Genomic DNA, 12,026 nt, shown 5'->3' with positions numbered 1-12,026 from the left:
CTTTTGTTAAATGCTTTAGAACTTTTGCTACTACCTAAAACTTCTCTTGAAAAAATTGTTTCTCACCTTAACTTATGCATAATAGAGAGGAAAAGTTATATTCAATTTCATTTTGAGAAGAAAAGAAAACTGGAGGAAGCCAGAAATTTTTTCCTCTCTTGTTGCTTCTATCTTATATTTTTCCAACAACAATAACAACAGCAAAGTACTACCCACTGGTTTCCCCTTTCTTTTACTTTTATATTCAGTATTCCAGTCACTAGGAGAATCCTCTAATTTACTAGGTATCAGGCATCTACTCAAACATAAAATTAACAATAATCTTTTAACATAAATCTTATAAAATACATTAATGGAAAAACAATTCCATATAGAGATAAAAAATATGGTAAATTTTACTACACATCTATTATATAGTTTAATATTTTTGCCTAAAGATTAGAAGATAAAACAGAAAGTACACTGAATATAAAGTTAAAATAAAATTACTTCTGATAAAATATGTATCTCTGTAATATATAATTGTTTTGCTACAAAAAAATCAACCCTTGACAGGAAAAAAAAAGTACTATTTTCTGGTCAGAACAAAATAAAGAAAGTACAGCTAAAAATGAAACCACTGTAATCTTGGCATTTCAGGTAAAAGCCTTTTTTGAACCCCTATATATTTTACTGTATAGGAGCCTAACTACTCTAAGAAAAGCTCAGACAAAAATCAAATATGCTACTATGTTTTGCCATCATTTCTGATAAACAGGTCTATGGATTAAAATTATAAGGATAAATAAAAAATGTTTAGGTCCAGTGAATCATCTGGAGAAGACTAGTAATGTCAATAGTTTACTTTGGTCACGAGGTAATGCCATTTTACATTAAAAAGCTATTCAGTTAGACAGTGGTTCTCAACCTTCTGGCCCTTTAAATACAGTTCCTCACGTTGTGACCCAACCATAAAATTATTTTCGTTGCTACTTCATAACTGTAATGTTGCTACTGTTATGAATCGCATTGTAAATATCTGATATGCAGGATGGTCTTAGGCGACCCCTGTGAAAGGGTCATTCGACCGCCAAAGGGGTCGTGACCCACAGGTTGAGAACCGCTGAGTTAGAACAAAATACAAAGGCAAATAAGTAAATACAATGTTAAAAAAACAACAACATTCAAGTTACTATTATTGCAGGGGAGGGAAAGGGAGCTTACCTGAACATGGGTTAACCAATTTTACAAACATAAGCCCACTTTTCATCTTCTTGGAAGCATCTTTTAAATATTCTGAAAAGAAACGGTGAGCTTGTTAAATAAGATATTTGCTTTTTGTTCTTCTAATTTACTTCACCCTGATTTTCTTTCTTCTATTTACATCATTTTTCTTTCTATTATTTATAACTCAACTAGAGGCCCAGTGCATGAAAATTCATGCACTGGAGTGGGGGGGGGGCTGCCCCCTCTCACAGTCTGGGAGCCCTCAGGGGTGGGAGGCGACCTGGCGATCAGGGGAAGGCGACACCCCATCACACCTCTGCTGCTGCCACTGCCAGCAGCGCAAGCCTTAGGCAGCCCTGGTTACCTGAGCCTCAGGTGGCCCTCGGTGGCTGGGCAGCCACCATCTGAGGCTTGCCTGCACCTTGGGCCGGCCCTGGGTGGCTCAGGGACTGAGGGGACGGGGGGACTCTGGAGGCAGGCGCACAGAGCGGCTGGGCCCACCTGGGAGCAGACCCAGCATTGCCCTGTGCCTGCCGCCCAAGTGGGTCTGAGGGGACTGGGCGCCACCATCTTTGAGGGCATGGCAATCAATTAGCATATTCCCTCCTTATTGGCTGTGGGCGCCGCCATCTTTGAGGGTGTGGCAATCAATTAGCATATTCCCTCCTTATTGGCTGTGGGCGCCGCCACCTTTGCGATGGCATGAGGGTCAATTAGCATATTCAATCTTTAATAGATAGGATTCTATTGTTTAGGAGCTGTGTGATCTTGAGCAAATTAACAATTTCTCTGAGAAGTGCAGTGGGGTTTTAGGTCATTTTAATTTATTTCTTTGAGAAGTGATGAAGAACAGGACTCTAAGTCAGATGGCCTGAGTTATAACCTTGACTCAACCACTTGATAACTTTGTTGCTTTGGGCAAGGTTCTTCATGTCCTGTCTCAATTGTCACATTAATAAAATGATAACATATATACTTGCCTTTGAATGGATTAAATTAAACTAATCTGCTGAAAGCTCTTAAGATATTCAAACAGAAACACATAATATAGTTATGATAATTATTATTTTAATTATCATTATGAAATAAAACATTTTAAAAATAAGTATTTCCTGAACATTTATATTTTTTGCCCCTAATTGTGATTACCTAACCTTGTCCTCTGCCCACTTTTCTATTGGGGGTATTCATCTTTCTTCTACTACTTTATGAGGAGTCTTTATACAGTAAGAACAGGAATTCTGTTTATGTCATACTTAGAAAGGCCTTCTTGATTTCAAGATTATATTTTCTTTCTTTAACATATCTGGAACATATCTGGGTATACTGGTAAGATATGGGAAGGAGATCCAAATCTAATTTTTTTTTCAATGAGTTATTCAATTATACCAACACCATCTAGTGAATGACCCACCATTAAAATAATTCCTTTATGCTAAAACACATTTATAAGTCTGTCAATGTATATTCTATTTTGATCCATTAATTTGTTTCTATATTAACATTAGTACTTCAACATTTTAATTATCATAGCTTTAAAATACATTTTAATATCTTGGAAGGCAAGGCTCCTCATTATGTTTCCTCTATAATGTTTCCCTGTCAAAGTTTTAATCATATAGTCCTATCTAATAAAGAGGGAATATGCTAATTGACCCTCACGCCAATGCAAAGATGGCAGCACCCATAGCCAATAAGGAGGGACTATGCTAGTTGACTGCCATGCCCTCAAAGATGGCAGTGCCTACAGCCAATAAGGAGGGAATATGCTAATTGACTTCCATGCCCTCAAAGATGGCAGTGCCCACATCCACAAGATGGCTGGCAGGGGAGGGCAGTTGTGGGGAATCAGGCCAGCAGGGGAGGGCAGTTAGGGGCAACCAGGCCAGCAGGGGAGGGCAGTTGAGGGCGACCGGGCCACCAGGGGAGGGCAGTTGAGGGTGACGGGGCCGGCAGGGGAGGGCAGTTGGGAGCAACTGGGCTGGCAGGGGAGGGCAGCTGGGGGCGTCTGGGGCAGCAGGGGAGGGCAGTTGGGGGTGTCCGGGCCGGCAGGGAAGGGCAGTTGGGGGCATCCGGGCTGGCAGGGGAGGGCAGTTGGGGGCATCCGGGCCAGCAGGGGAGCAGTTAGGCGTTGATCAGGCAGGCAGGAGAGTGGTTAGGGGGTCATCAGGCTGGCAGGCAGAAGCGGTCAGGGGCAATCAGGCAGGCAGGCAGGCAAGCGGTTGGGAGCCAGGAGTCCCGGATTGTGAGAGGGATGTCCGACTGCTGGTTTAGGCCTAAACCCTTGTGGGATCAGGCCTAAACCGGCAGTTGGACATCCCCAAGGGGTCCCAGATTGGAGAGGGTGCAGGCTGGACTGAGGGACACCCACCGCCCACCCCCCCCCCAGTGCACAAATTTCGTGCACGGGGCCTCTAGTTTAAAACATAAAGACCATGACAACTTTATTTTTAACAGCCTCTACACATTTTGAAGGGCATATTCATAGAACTAATTTAAAGAATCTCTCTCCAAAAGAAACCAGAGGCCTCTGACAATTAAGGGAACAGAACTACCTACCAAAGAGCAAATCAGAAAGCTTTGGGTAAGGAAGGAAACTTATAGTCACTTTTATTCTATGGCCCATTCCCTTCACCCTGTTCAGATCTTCATAAACTCATATAGAGCAAGCATGTTTAGAAATTGGCTTACCCAATAGTTAAAATAGAACATTTTTTCTGAAAATAATAGTGACATTAAATATATTTCTTAAAAAAAAAAAAAACAACACCCGGAGAAACTAAGATGGCGGCATAGATAAACACCGGGAAATTTCTGCTTCCCACAACAATCGATAAATGCATCAAAAACACAAGGTGGACATCATCCAGAGCTACAGGAGGGCTGGCTGAGTGTAAATTCTACAACTAGAAGGAGAGAAAAGCACACTGCGAGCGGGAGGAGCTGCGGAGGTGGCGTGCAGAGGTACGGGGGCTCGCGCGCGCGCGGAAAGGGTCTGGCACCTGAGGACGCGGCTGTCTTTTTGAATCCGGAGGGAGACACAAGCTCCCGACGGCTCTGAAATCCGGTTCCGGGAAGTCTCTGGGGACCCAGGGCTCATACGGGGAGATACTGGACTGTCTGGCAGCAGGCGAGCTTGAGAGCGGCTTTCCCTCAGAGGTGCTTGCAGCCGTTGCCGGGACACTGGGACTCGCGACTCCTTAGGGCAGGGCTGAGGCTCCGCCATAGCTGCTTTCTCAGCCCTTTGATTCCTTGAGACCCCGCCCCACCCAGGCTGCGGCAGAGGCTTTTGCATATGAATGCCCCGGCCATTTGCAACCTGTAATTACCTAACCGCAGCCGGGCCAGATAGACTCAGAGCTTCCAAGAGAAGGCCCAGGCCCCACAGCGGCTTGCATTGCTACACAGCTGAGCATCATCAGGGCAGCTGATTCTCGCTGCCAATTGCCCTGGAGGTCAATTCCTCCCAGTGATCCTACAACAACCAAGGCATAGCTACAACAAGACTGTGCACAAAGCCCACGAGGGGGTGCACCAAGAGTGTCCACCTCAGGTAACTGGGGAGGCTGAGCTACTGGGCCCTACAGGACACCTAGCACACAAAGCCACTCTATCAACACAGGGAAGCAACCAAAATGCGGAGACAAAGAAACAGGTCACAAATGGCAGAAATGGAGGAAAGCAAACGATTGGATATAGAGTTTAAGGCCACGGTTATAAGGTTTTTCAAGAATTTTATGGAAACCGCCGATAAATTTAATGAATCCCTCAATAAGTATAGGGAGACCATGGAGGACATGAAAAAGGACCAACTAGAAATTAAGCATACACTGACTGAAATAAAGAATAATTTACAGAGATCCAGCAGCAGAAAAGAGGATCCCAAGAATCAAGTCAAAGATTTGAAATACAAAGAAACAAAAAATACCCAACCGAAAAAGAAAAAAGAAAAGAGATTCCAAAAATATGAAGATAGTGTAAGGAACCTCTGGGACAACTTCAAGCGTACCAACATCAGAATTATAGGGGTACCAGAAGGAGAGAGAGGGCAAGATATTGAAAACCTTTTTGAAGAAATAATGACAGAAAACTTCCCCTACCTGGTGAAAGAAATGGACTTACAAGTCCAGGAAGCGCAGAGAACCCCAAACAAAAGGAATCCAAGGAGGACCACACCAAGACACATCATAATTAAAATGCCAAGAGCAAAAGATAAAGAGAGAATCTTAAAAGCAGCAAGAGAAAGACAGTCAGTTACCTACAAGGGAGTACCCATACGACTGTCAGCTGATTTCTCAACAGAAACCATGCAGGCCAGAAGAGAGTGGCAAGAAATATTCAAAGTGATGAATAGCAAGAACCTGCAACCAAGATTACTTTATCCAGCAAAGCTATCATTCAGAATAGAAGGTCAGATAAAGAGCTTCACGGATAAGAAAAAGCTAAAGGAGTTCATCACCACCAAACCAGCATTATATGAAATGCTGAAAGGTATTCTTTAAGAAGAGGAAGAAGAAAAAGGAACTCTTACCATTTGCCACAGCATGGATGGAACTTGAGAGCGGATAAATACCACAGGATCTCACTCATTTGTGGAATATAATGAACAACATAAGCTGATGAACAAGGACTGATCCAGAGACGGAGAGGCATTGATTGGACTGTCGGGACTTGGAGGGAAGGTAGGGGAGGGTGGGGGTAAGGGGGAAAGATCAACCAAAGGACTTATATGCAAGCATATAGGCCTAACCAATGGACATGGACAACGGGGGGGTGAGGGCATGAGCGGGGGTGGGGGGCGTGGGGGGTAGAGGGTAACGTGGGGACAAGGACACATATGTAATATCTTAATCAATAAAAATATATTAAAAAAAAAAACACAACACCCAAATATAGAGATTCCTACTTACAATCAAGTGAAATAATAGGAACCCTCCTCCCACCTGATGCAACAATACCAAAATAAAGACAAAATATACAAAACAACTCTTTCAAGAAGATGGACATTGAGCCATGCAGGATGGTGGTCTCTGAGGGATGGGAAACAAATAAGGTGAACCCTGTGATTGCCCAAGCTTACTGTCTTGAGAGAGTTTCCAGGCCATGGAGCAGAATAGGAGAACCCAGGTGAAGCCTGGTGGACTCCCTGAGCTGAAGAGAGGAAGCTGAGAGTTCTGGAGATACCACGGTTAGAGTTCACAGGTCATCTACAGGAAAGGAAAGAGCTACAAAGAAAGAAAACCCCAGAGGTCTGCAAAGGGTGCTGATCAGTGCATTGCATATAACCACTTGAGGGCTGGGAGAAAAAACAGCTGAACTGATTAGATGGAGAAGTACCTCACATTCACTCAGGGCCTTGAATTGGGCCTATCCCCAGACAGACTGGAAAACCTCATAATTCAGAGAGCATTGGGTAAAGACCTCAAAAGGGTCTTGCCTCAGTAATATGGAACAAATAACTATAGACTAAAAGCTGCTTGGGTTCCACTGAACTGATTATAAAAGTAAGACCTAAAGAATCAAACTGTTTCAAAGGACCTTCACTGTGTCCCAGAACAAAGCTCAAGATTATTTATAGGAATACAAAAATATTCATCAGCCAAAAAAGTAAAATTCACAATGTCTGGCATCTAATCAAATATTACTAGGCATTCAAAGAAGCAGCAAAATATGGCCCAAAATGGGAAAAATAGAGAAATCAATGACTGAGAAATGGATATTGATATTAAACACAGATGTTAGAATGAAAAGATAACATTAAATACAAAAAGTTAAGTAGAGACATAGTCAAAAGAAACAAGTTGAGACAGGATTAATGGCAGAAGATTAATGAACTTGAAGACATAGAAATAGAAACTATCTAAAATGACAACATTTATAAAGTAAAAAAAAGAGTATCAGTGAACTGTGGGACACTTCAAGCATTCTAACAATGTATATGTAATCGGAGTTTCGAAAAGACAGGGATGGAGACAGAAAAAATATTTGAAAAAAGTATGGTTGAATATTTTCAAATATAATGAAAGCTATAAGTAAGCCCACACATCCAAGAAGTTTAATAAACCAAAGATACATCAGAATCAATAGTTCAAAAGTAGTAACAAAGAGGAAATCTTAAAAGCAGAGAGGAAAAAATGACTTTATGTACTGAAGCATAAGGCTAACAATGACAGTAAATTTCTTATTGGAAACAATGCAAGCCAGAAGACAATAGAAAAACATCTTCAAAGTACTAAAAGAAAACATGATGAACCCAGAGAAAATACTCTTGAAAAATGAAGGTGATAGACTTTTTCAGACATATAAGAACTGAAAGAAATAATCACCAACAGACCCACACTACAAAGAATGTTAAGGGAAGACCTTTTGTAAGAAGAAATATGGCACCAGATGAAAATATGAATCTAAACAAAGGAACACTGGTAATGGTGACTGCAGGGGTAAATAAATAGAATTTTATTATTATTTAAATCTCCAACAAAAATAATAATAACTTAGTGCAGGGTTTATAATAAGTATAAATAAAATGTATGACAACAATAGCATAAAGATCAGGAAGGGAGAAATGAAAGCATGCCATTTTAAGTTTCTTATTCAATATGTGAAGTTGTGTAATATCACTTGAAGGTAGATGTGATTTAAATATGTGGACAATAAACCCTGTAGCAGCCACTAAAATTCTAAAACAAAAAAAGCTGTCACTAATAAGACAACAAAAGAGATGAAATACAATCATAAAAAATATGCAATCCAAAAAAAGGCAGAAAGAGGGTTACAGAAGTACAAGGAACCAATGAGAAAAATAGAAAACAACCAGCAAAATGAGACTCAAACCTAACCATGTCAATAAGCCTATTCAATGTAAATTGTCCGTACACCCAATTAAAAGGCAATAATTGTCAGGTTGGATAAAAAAGTAAGCTAAGCCCTAACCGGTCTGGCTCAGTGCATAGAGCATCGGCCTGCGGACTGAAGGGTCCCAGGTTTGATTCCAGTCAAGGGCATGTACCTTGGATGAGGAAGTATGGGAAGCCTCCCTATGCCTCGCATTGGTTAAGTTCTTTGCTTTGATGTTAAGGAGTCAAAGGAATTACACATTCGTTTCATTCCTGAGCCAAACCCAATCCACAGAAGGGTTTTGTTTGATGTGCACATTTTAAAAAATTTGAATTAGGTGCCAATATTTGGAAATCAGTTGGTTTTTACATAAAGTACAGACTGCAAGTATATTTCCCTAAATATGAAACACAATTAGGCAAAGATTTTGCCTTGCACAATCAAAAAACGTGGCAACAAATTCACTTTGTCCAATAATAACTACCACTCTCTAGTTGCACTTAGTCCTATAGCATCTTGTATGCTCAGCTTATGGTTGGATGATTATCAAATGCCATGTCTGTCCTTACCAAACTGCCTCCTCACTTGCTAGCCTCTAGGTACCCACTTGATCATGGTGTATAATCCTTTCTCCATACTCCTGGGCTTGGTTTACTAGTTGTGGAAGATATTTGTATCTATGTTCATAAAGGATACTGGTCTGTAGTATTCTTTTTTTTTTTTATCATGTCTTTAGGGATGAGGGTAATACTGGACTCATAGAATGAGTTTTCTTTTTTTAGGAAAGTTTGTAGAGGATTGGTAGTAATTTGTTCAATGGTTAGTAGAATTAACCAGTGAAGCTATCTGAGATTGAGTTTTTTCCTATGGAAAGATTTTATTTTATTAATGTAATCTCTTTAATTGTTATAGATCTATTCAGAGTGTCTATTTCTTATTGAGTCAATTTGGTAGTTTATGCCTTTCTAGGATTTTGTTCACTTCATCAAAGTTATCTGTCATTCATGATTTTAATAATTTGAGTCTTCTCTCTTTTATTTAACAGAAATAAAATGCATTCCATAAATGTGAGCCACATATGTCATTTAAAATTTTCTAGGAGTCACATTACAAATAGGTCAAATAAATTTCAATGCTATATTTCTTAACCCAATGATATATTTTTTGAGTCTTCTCTCTTTTATTCATGGTCTAAAGATTTGTCAATTTTGTTTCAAAAGGGTCAACTTTTGTTTCATTGATATTTCTCTGTCGTTTTACTGTCCTCTACTTTATTTCTGCTTTAATATTTATTTCCTTCCACTTGCTGTGGATTTGGTTTGTTCTTTTTCTAGTTTCTTAAGGTAAAGATTAGGTTATTGATTTGAGATCTTTCTTCTTTTTTACTATAGGCATGTACAGCTATAATGTTGTTCTAAACACTGTCTTTACCTGTGTCCTTTATGTTTTTGATATGTTTTATTTTCATTCATTTCAAAGTACTTTCTAATTTCTCATGTAGTTTCTTCTTTAATCCATTAGTTATTTAGGAGTGTATTATTTAATTTCCACTTACCTGTGAATTCCCCAAATATCCTTCTATCATTGCCTTCTAATTTTATTTCACTATTATTGAGGTTTGTTTCATGGCCTAAAATATGGTCTGTTCTGGAGAATGTTTCATGTTCACTTGAGAAGAATGTGTAGTCTACTGTTGTTGAATAAAATGTTCTATAGATGTCTCTTAGGTTTCTTTGATTTAGGCAGTTGGACATCCCCCAAGGTATCCCAGATTGGAGAGGGTGCAGGTCAGGCTGAGGGACACCCCGCCACCCTGCAAGAATTTGTGCTCTGAGCCACTAGTGTATATATATATATATATATATATATATATATATATATATATATATATATGCCTAAGCAACCGTTTGATCATTCAACCAGTGGCTATGATGCGCACTGACCACCAGGGGGCAGATGCTCCAACTAGTAGGTTAGCTTGCTGCTGGGGTCCGGCCCATTGGGACTGGGTGACACGGGCGGGCCGGACATGCCCTGGAGCCCTCCCGAAGTCCCTCCCCAGCCCCAATCAGTTGGGTCCCTTGGCCTGGTCTGCACCCTCTCACAGTCCGGGACCCCTTGGGGGATGTCCACAAGCTGGGTTAAGGGACCCCACTGGTGCACAAATCCGTGCACCGGGCCTCTAATATGTTTATAATTGTTATATCTTCCTAATAAACTGACTTTGTTATCGTTATAAAATCTCTCTTTATGTCCAATAACAATTTTTGTCTTACAGTCTATTTCATCTGATATTAGCCACAATTACTGTTTGCATAGTATATCTTTTTCCACCTGTTTATTTGCAACCTATGTGTGTCTCTGAATCTAAAGTGTTTGTCTTATTGATAGCATATAGTTGGATCATGTTCTCTTCCCCACCATTCTGCCAATTTCTACATTTAATAGGAATGTTTAATGCATTTACATTTTATGTAATTACTGGTAAGGTAGGATTTACACCTGCCATTTAACAATTTGTTTTCTATATTCATATATTTTGTTCCTCTAGCCCTTTACTCATGTGTTCTTTTGTATTAAAAAGATAATTTCTAGTGTACCATTTTAACTTCCTTGTTTCTTTTACTATATTTTTGGGAGAGTTATTTTCTTAATGGTTGTCTGAGGAATTACAATTAACATCTTAACTTACAAGTTAGTTCAGATTAATACTAACTTGAAAATTTCAATTATAGACACCTGCAATATATTCCTTTTCTTCCTACTTCTTTGTGCTATTATTATAAATTACATCTTTATATAAGCCCATTAACAGTTTTATTATATTGCCTTATGAAGTTGTATTTTAAATCAGATAGGAGAAAAGAGTTACAAACAAAAATACATTGTACTGCTTTTTATATTTATCTAGGTATTTACCTTTATCGGTGCTCTGTATTCATGTGGCTTAAAATCACATCTAGTGTATTTTCTATCTGAAGGATTCACTTTATGATTTTTATGGGTGGGGTCAGGTCTACTAGTCATGAATGAATTCTCTATGTTTCTTTATCAAAAACGTCTTTGCTTCTCCATCAGTTTTGAAGAAGAGTTTTGTCATATACAGAATTCTTTGTTAAGTATGTTTTTCTTTCAGCATCTTGAATAACTTCTGGCCACTATGGTTTTGAATGAGAAGTCAGCTATTCATCTTACTGAGTATCCTTTACTTGATACACCATAATCTATTGCTGCTTTCAAGATTCTCTCCATTGTCTTTCGCTTTTGACAGTTTCAGTATGGTGTATGTAGGCATGGATCTCTAGTTTATCCTACTTGGAGTTTGTTGAGCTTCCTGGATGTGTAGATTAATATTTTTCATCAAATTTGGGGAGTGTTTGGCTCAAACACTCATCAAATATTCTTTTTGTCCCATTCTCTGTGTTTTGGGACTCCTGTTATACATGTGCTGGTGTGCTTAATGGGGTAGTACAGGTCTCTGAACTATGTTCACTTTTCTTAATTCTCTCTGTTCCTCAGGCTAGATAATCTCAATTGATCTATCTTCAAGTTTGCTATTTCTTTGCTCTGCTAACTCTTGAGTTAATAGTGGATTTTTCACTTCAGTTATTGTACTTTAACTCCAGAATTTATATATTCTTTCATCATTTTTTATCTCTCTTTATTGATATACTCTATTATGTGAGACCTCATTGTCATACTTTCCTTTCATTCTTTAGACAGGGTTTTTTTGAGTATACCTATAATATCTGATTAAAATCTTTGTTGAATAAGTCCAATATCTGGGCGTCTTCAGGAACAGTTTTATTGACTCTTTTTTCCCCCTGTGTATGAGCCATACTTTCCTGTTTCTTCACATATCTCATACTTTTCTTCTGAATGCTGGACATTTTAGATAGCATAATAATTCTGGATATCAGACTCCCCTCCCCTAACTCACCAATATTTGTTGCTGCTGCTTATTGTCATCACTGCAGTGGCTG

General features: G+C 39.4%; 1 protein-coding gene across 3 annotated transcripts in view; it reads right to left on the bottom strand.

Moving 5' to 3' along the window:
• The window catches only part of RNASEH2B (ribonuclease H2 subunit B), a 93,414-nt gene that overhangs the window by 70,562 nt on the left and 10,826 nt on the right, over nucleotides 1-12,026 (bottom strand). For all 3 annotated transcript variants that reach the window (XM_036299803.1, XM_036299801.1, XM_036299802.1), the window contains exon 2: nucleotides 1,204-1,275. In XM_036299803.1, the coding sequence (XP_036155696.1) occupies nucleotides 1,204-1,275 (72 nt within the window). The remainder of the gene's footprint in view (nucleotides 1-1,203; nucleotides 1,276-12,026) is intronic.

The sequence above is a fragment of the Myotis myotis genome, unplaced genomic scaffold (genome assembly GCF_014108235.1).
Source record: "Myotis myotis isolate mMyoMyo1 unplaced genomic scaffold, mMyoMyo1.p scaffold_m19_p_3, whole genome shotgun sequence".
Classification (NCBI taxonomy): Eukaryota; Metazoa; Chordata; class Mammalia; order Chiroptera; family Vespertilionidae; genus Myotis; species Myotis myotis.
The sequence above is the reverse complement of the archived record's forward strand: the minus strand, read 5'-3'. Positions and strand labels throughout refer to the sequence as shown.